The sequence below is a fragment of the Condylura cristata genome, unplaced genomic scaffold (genome assembly GCF_000260355.1).
Source record: "Condylura cristata isolate star-nosed mole 26May11 unplaced genomic scaffold, ConCri1.0 scaffold00004, whole genome shotgun sequence".
Lineage (NCBI taxonomy): Eukaryota > Metazoa > Chordata > Mammalia > Eulipotyphla > Talpidae > Condylura > Condylura cristata.
In genome coordinates, this window is record NW_004567105.1 from 4,985,807 (window position 1) to 4,994,117 (window position 8,311).

General features: G+C 62.7%; 1 protein-coding gene across 3 annotated transcripts; it reads left to right on the forward strand.

Moving 5' to 3' along the window:
• The first annotated feature begins 3,055 nt into the window (after positions 1-3,055).
• C1QTNF6 (C1q and tumor necrosis factor related protein 6) lies at positions 3,056-8,110 on the forward strand. 3 transcript variants are annotated; one of them, XM_012734901.1, is made up of 3 exons: positions 3,056-3,156; positions 5,322-5,576; positions 6,189-8,110. In XM_012734901.1, the coding sequence occupies exons 2-3, from the start codon at positions 5,354-5,356 to the stop codon at positions 6,734-6,736; spliced, it is 771 nt and encodes a 256-aa protein (XP_012590355.1). In that variant the 5' UTR covers positions 3,056-3,156; positions 5,322-5,353; the 3' UTR covers positions 6,737-8,110. The 3 variants fall into 3 exon arrangements, with proteins under 3 accessions (XP_012590355.1, XP_012590347.1, XP_004675743.2); XM_012734893.1 differs by having other exon boundaries at positions 5,342-5,576; XM_004675686.2 differs by lacking the exon at positions 3,056-3,156 and having other exon boundaries at positions 5,118-5,576.
• The last annotated feature ends 201 nt before the right edge of the window (positions 8,111-8,311 follow it).

Consider the following 8,311-nt stretch of genomic DNA (forward strand, 5'->3'; position numbering starts at 1 on the left):
ACGTGTGCTCTTCCGATCTTTTTTTTTTTTTTTTAGCTTTTAATTCTTAACTGTCCTTGTACACTCAGATCTGTGACTTGGCATTCACGCCAGAGTCACCGTGTCCTCTTGTATCATTTTTTTTTTCTTAACAGGCACGTGTTTTATCCTTTTAAATACAAGAAGGGCACCTGGTGCTTTGTGAGCATGGACTAATTGTCACTGTTTTCATACAGCACATCATAGAACAGCTTTTCCTGGTCCTTTCATTATAATGTTGATGAAAAAAAAATCAATAAATGGGGTTATCCTAAGACTTGGTTCTGAGATACATTGTTTTGCTTAACATCGCTGTTTCCTTGTCCCCATTAAGTGAGGACTTACCTGCCTCCTCCCACCCTGGGCTGTGATGGAGTGGTGGTCTGCACCTTCTCCTCCTCATTGGTAAATGGGGATAATATCGTGCCTGCCCCAGGGTTTTGTTGAGGGTTAGGGAGTTAGTGCACTACAGAGCTCTATGGGTCTGGTAGGAGTAAACTCTGTTTTCTGTGAGCAGGGAGTAGCTGGACACGCGTGCAGGCCCTGGGTCTCTGACCTTAGGATCCCGCCCTCTGCACTGGGACTCTGCCTTTGCTAAGAGTGTTGTCGCAGAGCAAAAAGGGGTTCCCTGAAACTGCCGGTGTCCTGGGCCCCTGGGCCTCCAGGCTGGCATGCATGAGGGGTGTGTGTGCTCGCCAGACCCCCCCATTTAACTGGGTGAAGCAGCTCTGATGACTGGTTCCTTCGGGAGTACGGCTGAGCTATACCCAGTTTGGCTTCCATTAACAGCTGGGGTGACCCTCAGAGTGGCTGGAGACTGGGGGTGATGCCCAGAAGGAGGAACTTAAGGCATGGTGAAAAACAGCAGGAGGTGGCCCTCCCTGGTGGTGCAGCGGGTTAGAGCACAGCACTGAGAAGCTAAAGCACTTCCGCATGAGTTCGATCCCCGTCTGCCCGGAGGAGAACACATGGCGCGGCAGACCTCTCCTGACCCGCCCGCTGCTCCCCTCAGCAGTGTACTTCGTCGATCTGCCTGTTCTGCTCCCCACTCTGTCTCTGGTGAATCCTCTCACCGCCCCTGAGCCTCTGGCCTGTACCCCAGTTCTGTACAAATAAATAAATAAATCTTAAAAAAAAAAAAAAACAGGAGGAAAAAGCAGGAGGAAAAAATGATGAAGCTTAATATTCCTGAGTCTGCCCAACCCCCAGCCAGCCACCTTGGACAAAAGGGGACAGGGGACTTTTTTCTGGGGCATAGACGTGGCTGGGAGCCAAAGGGCTGGCCTAGAACCTCAAGTCCTCGCACTTTTTCTGGCCCTATTAAGTGGGGGGAACAGCGGCCCCTGCAGAGGGGACATTGAGAGAGGCCTGGGCCCCAGCAGGGTGCATGACCCTGGACACAGCCATTCCTGTGCCCAGTCTGGGCTCACCCCAGCCCGCTTAGTTCAGGGCTGGTTTTCTCAGCCAGGCTCTTCCAGGCAGGAGCTGTCTCCCCTGAGGCTCTGCTGACTCAGCCCTTTTCTGTGGCTAGCCTGGGAAGACTGAGGGGATGGCGCCCCACCCCCTCCTGGTCTGCAGCCCTGGCTCTGGGCCCTGGGAATGCTGCCTGGGGCAGGAACACAGAAAGGACAGCCAGGGTGGACCTGCTCTTCCCAGTGGCCACAGTTCCTACATCAGTCTGCCCCTGCTAAGGGTGGGGGGCCCCGGGGGCTGGGGGAGTGGGTGGGAAAGTGCACAAGGCTGGAGGCTGGGGGAACCCAGATCTATCCCCAGCTTGGACTCCCTGGCCTCGAGCCAGAGTTGCCTCCCTGGATCACAGGGTCCCTCCTGGTCAGCGGAAAGAGTTGGGTTAGCTCACCACCAGGGACCTTCCTGGCTTGGTGTCCTGCTTATAATTCTCCCCCAAACTAACAGGAAAGCTGAGGCCCAGGGATGAGCCCTGGTCAAGGACACAATCCCTCTCTCCCTCTCCCGACCCCCCTCCCCCGCCAAGAGACTGTCTGCTTCCATACTGCCCAGCTGTCAGTGGGGACTGCGGTTTGGCACCCAAGGCCCAGGCTCCCATCCATTCCCCTCGGGTCCTTGCATTCTGCCTCCCCCACCCCCCACAGTCCCTGAGCTGCAGCCTTTGCCCCCCCCCCCACTTTCCAGGTCAGCATGTGGGATGGGGCCCTTCCCCACCAGCCTCTTCCCCCAGACCCTAGCTCCTTTCCCTGCGGCTGGAGTATGAGACCCTGGAATAATGGGTGTCAGCCCTCTCTGGATCCCGAAGCCCCTGTGGTCTCAACCCCCCAAGCCAGGGCTGCAGTGAGGCCACGTGGCCTCCCGTGAGCTCCATGAATGGGTGATGGCAGAATTCAAGGCAGGCAGGAGGGCTTGGCGGGTGGATGTGGGCTGGCAGCAGCTTCCGGAGCCTGAGGGGGGCAGTTAAAAAGGGAATGACATGCTTTTGTTTTTACACTGAAGAGAATTTATTCCAGGATCTGAGCTTGTTCCTGGTCATAAAGTCAAAGTTTCCAGGAACCCACAGGAGAGGGGAAATGAGGACTCGCAGGGCTCCTTCTCTCACCAGGGAGCCTCCCGGCCTGGCCGGCTGAGGCTGGGGCTCACTCGGACACGAGGGCCCCAGTCTCTGGTCAGTGGGTGGCAGGCCCAGGACTTGAACCTGTGGCTGCAGGGCTGGTGTCCTGCCTCTCCACCTCTGTGACTCTCCAGCTCTGGCTGGAGGCCCCTGGTGGTCAGGCTTCAGGATCCTTGTGCTGTTACCCCTTCAGGGCCTCAGCTCCCCATGCAGCCCCACATCAAGCCCCCCCCCCCAGCCTTCTGCTCTCTCTGAATACAGCAGAGCCCCACTGGACCATCAAAGAGTTAAGGGAATCCTGGTCCCTTGATCTCTGCAGAACCCAGCTGGCCGAGGGGAGGGAGCAGGGAGGGGAAGTGGAAGCCAGCTAGGGCTCCCTCCCTCCCTCTGCCCTCCTCCATCCCTTCTCCCTCCCTCCCTCCTCCTCCCTGCTCAGCCTAGCCTGAGGGTCTGGGCCAGCAAGGACTTATTATCATAGACAGAGGAGCCAGAGGCAGCCCAGAGGCCCGGGGTCAGTGAGTGAGCGCTGGGCTTTGCGAGGCCCCTGGACACACAGGGTGAGTGATGGGGGGCCGCCCCTGGGGCCACAGCGCCAGGAGGCTGAGGTCAGAGCCTGGGGCCCCTCTCCTCCCTTTGCTTCTGGCCACAGCTCAGGCCCTCCTCTTTCCCAGCAAATCCCTCTAGGATCTCCCCTCCCCCTCTCTCCTGTGACTGAGCCTTTGGTAGCTGGCCAGGCTGTGCCCGCCCCTGCCCCTTGCCGGGACTCACCCACTCAGCTCTGCAGCCCAGCCTCCTCCCTCCCGGGCAGAGGCTGCAGGGGCCCCCGATCCCCAGGCTGGCATGGGTGGCAGACCTGACGGCCGGCCGCGGGCACCCTCCCGGCCCAGTGCGTGGTCTCTCTGAGGTTATGGTCATTCCTTAAGTGGCTCCGTTTCCTGTGTGCCGTGTCAGTCTCTTTCCCGGAGCTTCTGGCTCTCTCTGCCAAGGCTCAGTAGAAACCTCCCCAGCTGTGCCAGCCTCTGGGTTCTGCTCTTCCTCTGGGAAGAGGTCCAGGCTGGGCAGGAGAAGGACCAAACACTACTGAGTCTTTTATAAGTCAGCCACCTTCCCTGCATTTCTGGAGTCTTCACAGTTGGGCATTTTCTCTGCACTTCAATCCTTTCCCATAAAGCAAGGGGGAAGGAAGCACAGAGAGGTTAGGCTGCTGGCCCTAGGGCACACAGCTTGTAAACTCCTGGGCTCTCAGGTTTGACTCCGAGGCCTCCCTTTTTCCCACGAGATCACATCTGTGGTCAGTAAAAGGGATTTTTGTTCTCTAAACCACTGGGACCTGTCACTTACAGATAGGGGGTGAGAAGGTTGACCGCTGAGGATTTAACCTGGCTTCCCACTGCGGGGAACAGGAGACTGGCCGAGTGGGCAGGGGAGGCGGGCTGGGGGGGTCCCCTCCAGGACAGGGGCAGCCCCACTCTGGACACTGCCTGTCCACCCCTCCCCCTGCTGCAGGGGGAAGCCGGTAAGGCTCCTGCCCCTTTAAGATCTAGCTCTGCTCAGCTGCCTGAAAGAGGCAGGCAGAAAAAAAATAGTAATAATGTATTAACCACAGAAAAATATTTTTGAATTGTACTAAATGTTAAAGGAGAACAAAAAGGAAATAAACAAAGAAACGCCAGAAGTGTAAAAACCAGTCTGGTTTCAAAAGCCGAGTTTCTGATTCTGCGATAAGGGCGCCAGCCCCCAAACACTGCCACCACCTCAAAGGTGCTGCCCGGCTTCCTGCCCACCTCCGCGCCCTCCAGCCCACTGTCCAGGCTGCTTCCTGCTCCTCTCCTGGATCCCGCCTGGCCAAGGTCAATGGCAGCTTTTCATCAACCCTGGGACTTCTCTTTTGGGTTTTCCAGCCCTCATGGTCCTGCCCTCAGTCATGTTTCCCAACTCGGCAGCTGGTTGACGGGTCTGTGATGACGGTGGCACCGCCTCCCGGCGAACTTGCTCTGCCTGGCACCTTCCCTTTAGGGCTGCAGGGTTGTGGGGTGCAGGTTTTTGAGGGCACACGGTCCCAGAGGGAAGGAAGGCTGGCCCCAGCCCTTGGCTTCCTTTGGGTGGTTGCTTCTGCTTTGCCTTTGCAGAGGGCTCCCCCTTCGGCCCCGCACAGAGGCACAGCAGAGGTCAGCAGCGGCCTTGGGGAGCCCAGCCCCCACCTCTGCTCCGCACGCTATGGCAGACCCCTTCGCCGCGTGGGGCTGTGGGTGCTTTTCAGTGCAAGCTGCCTCCTCTCTGCTGGGGTCCTCTCCGAGCTCGCTGGTGGGGGCCCGTGTGCCCATGCCACACGGGCCCCACCCTGTGCCCCTCGCCCGCCAGCCCCCCTCACGCTGCCCCGCTGGCACAGGCTTGCTGGAGGCACAGCTGTCAATGGCAGCAAAGTCGGCCGGAGGGAGGCGGGAGGTGGAGGCGTTTCGCAGGCCCACTGGCCGGGAGGGGGGCAGCGGCCTCGACTCGCCCACCTCCGCAGGCCTCCCAGGCCCTCCTCTGCTGGCCCTGCTGGCTGGCAGGAGGCTCAGCCATCGCGGCCTGCTCCGCCAGTCGCTCTGTGACCTGGGACACATTACTTCTCGGTGTCTGCCTCAGGCTTCCTGTCAGTTAAATGGCGCCGGCATCCCCTGCGGCCACACTGGGCCCTGGTGCCCGCTAATGTCCAGTGGCCCGCTAATGTCCAGTGAAGCGTGTTTCTGTCCCCTCCAGGCTCCCGTCGCCATGGGGATGGCTGTCCCGGGCCACCTCTGGGCACTACTCCTGCTCCCGCTCTTGGCGCTTGGGGTCCCCACCGAGGAGCCCAGCTCTGGGGAAGCGGTGGCCTCTGGTCCTCCTGGGCGCTGCCGACGGTGCTGTGACCCTGGTGAGCTCCCGGCCCCCGCCGCCGCCCTGCCGTACCTGCTGCCTGAGGTCAAGCCCTACATTAACATCACCATCCTGAAGGGTGAGGACGCAGTGGCTCTGGCTGGAATGGCCTGGGACAGGGAGGGCCTGCTGGATTCAGGGGGCAGGGGGAGGGGAGGAGCTAGCAGGAACAGGCCACGAGGCTCGAGGCTCGGGCTTCTCCTCTAAGTGGAGTGGGGAGGACGGGCCTAGCGCTGGCTCCCCGCCCTGGAAGCTGCAGGCTGGAGGCTGTGTGCTGCAGGCCCACCCCCCTGCCCCCTCATTCACACCCCCGGGAGTCAGTGCCTGTCACAGTCCTGTTTTGTGGACAGACAGGGCGGGAGGTTGCAGCAGTGTCGGGGCTGGGGGACCCGGCGTCGCATCTGAGGCCGCCACAGACCACCCGCCCCGCGGCCAGGATCGGTCCCGGTGGGCAAGGGCATCTCTGTCCATCTCTAGCTCGCCTCGCTCCGTCCACCTCGGCGGGGACGGGGTCCCGCCCCTGTGCCCCTGAGCTGTGTGGCTGTGGGCAGGGCCCTCAGCCCCTCCGTGCAGAGGCCGTGTGGGCACTAGTGGCCCGCAGAGGCCACAGCTGGCGAGCACGTGTCCCTCCGCGCCGGCTCCCTCTCTGGCCCGGGCACCACCCTGACCTCTCCCCTTCTTGTCCCCACAGGTGACAAAGGGGACCGAGGCCTGCTGGGCACACCCGGGAAGCCGGGCAGGGAGGGCCCGCGGGGGGAGCGGGGGCCGCAGGGCAGCAAGGGCACCAAGGGGCAGGCGGGCAGCCCCGGCAGCCCGTGCCAGACCCGGTTCTCGGCCTTCTCGGTGGGCCGCAAGACGGCCCTGCACAGCAGCGAGGGCTTCCAGCCGCTGCTCTTCGACACGGTCTTCGTGAACCCCGACGGCCACTTCGACCTGGCCACCGGCCGCTTCGTGGCCCCGCTGCGGGGGCTGTACTTCTTCAGCCTCAACGTGCACAGCTGGAACTTCAAGGAGACCTACGTGCACGTGGTGCACAACGAGCGGGCGGCCGTCATCCTGTACGCCCAGCCCAGCGACCGCAGCATCATGCAGAGCCAGAGCGTGATGCTGGCCCTGGCGCCCGGCGACCGCGTCTGGGTGCGGCTGTTCAAGCGCGAGCGGGAGAATGCCATCTACAGCGACGACGTGGACACCTACATCACCTTCAGCGGCCACCTCGTCAAGCCCGAGGACGACTAGCGCCTCCGGGGGCCCCCTGGCCGGAGGGGCCCGGACCCCGCGTTCCGGGCAGCCCCCCTCTTCTTCCTGGCCCTCTGTCCCTGCCCCTCTCCTCTGGTGGCTGCGCTTTAGACCACCTGCCCTGCGTGTTCTAGAACCTTCCCCACCGGTGCTTCTCAGATAGGAAAGTGCCCGCCAATCACCTGGGGGCAGTAAAATGCAGAGTGGTGGTGGGGGCCCCGGAGCCTGCGTTTCTGACCTGAGTTAGGCCAAATGGGGGCCGCTGGCCTGTGGGCCCGCGTAGACAGCCAGACCTTGCGCGGCGTTCTGGGGCTTCCTGGGCTTTCTGGAATCCTCCAAGTGTTCTAGAATCCCGCCAGCATCCTGCTGGCCAGTTGAGCCCTTTGGACTCGCCCTCCGCCCCCGACCGTCCTCTCCCTCCCTCCCTCACACCCGCTCTGCGCCCCACCCGTGCAGCGTGTGGGTTCACTCAGTCGTGAAGCACACGGAGGTGAGGGGACACAGGCCTGCCCGCGGGCCGCAGACCCAGAGACGGGCGGGAACCCCCCAAGCCTGTGCGCTGGTTCAGTGCTGTGGCCCCTCACTTGCCGCGGCCCCTCAAGGCTGGCGGGACGGAGTTACTGGGCCTGGGGGGGGGGGTCCCCTGCCCACTCCTCTCTGTCCTAACCGTGCCCATCAGTAAAGCCAACCCAAGGGGCCTTGGGCAGGGTAAGGGTGCTGTGAGGGACCCAGAGGCATTTGGGGGTAAAGCTGGTCCCCGGGGAGAGTGCCCAGCCCCGTAGCTCCCCACACAGCTGGCGGGGCCCAGTGAAGCTCTCTCACCTCCTCCCACCCCATTCCTGGGACTGTCAGGGCCTTGCCCGTGGGCCTCAGCCCTCCGCCTCCCTGCGTGCTGGCCCTGGGCCCTCCGGCCCCCAGCCCCGGGGGCTCTCAGGCTTTGTTCAGGCTGAGGTGTGGTGGGCAGCATCCCACAGAGCCTCCCCTGGTAGGTGCTTCTTTCACAAATGCCGCGGGTGCTGGGCAGGGGCGGCCCAGGCTCGGTCCCTCAGCAGGTCTGGGGAGCTGGACAGGCCACATTCCAGGCGGGTCGGGGTCCTCTGAGCCACCAGCCAAGGAAGGCACTGGGCGAGAGCAGTACTCAGGAAGGGGCATCGGCCTGAGGGCCCCCTCCTGCCCCCGGGGTGGCACGGCCTGACTGCCCTGGTCTCCTCGCCCCCCACTCCAGGTGGCCCGACACTCCCGGGGAGCCGGCCGCCGTCACTGGTGCTTACGCAGACCCTGGGCCAGACAGGGCCCGGGGGGTGCTCTCTGGTGCTCCTGCAGCTCGGGGCGCGGCTGCAGGGCTGTGGGGCTGGGGCCTGAACAGAGCCAGCCCCCCCCCCCCCCCCCCCCCCGCCTGCTTGCCCCTGCCCTGCTTAGCCAGTGTGATTAAACATTGCTGTCTCTCTGGTGACTCAGCTGCTTCTTTCTGCTGGGCTCCTTCGCCCACCCTGGGAGGGCAGCTGGTCCTGGTTCCGCTGGGCTCCTCGTGCACAGAGACCAGCCGCCTCGGTCACTGGGGCAGCAGGTGCCTGT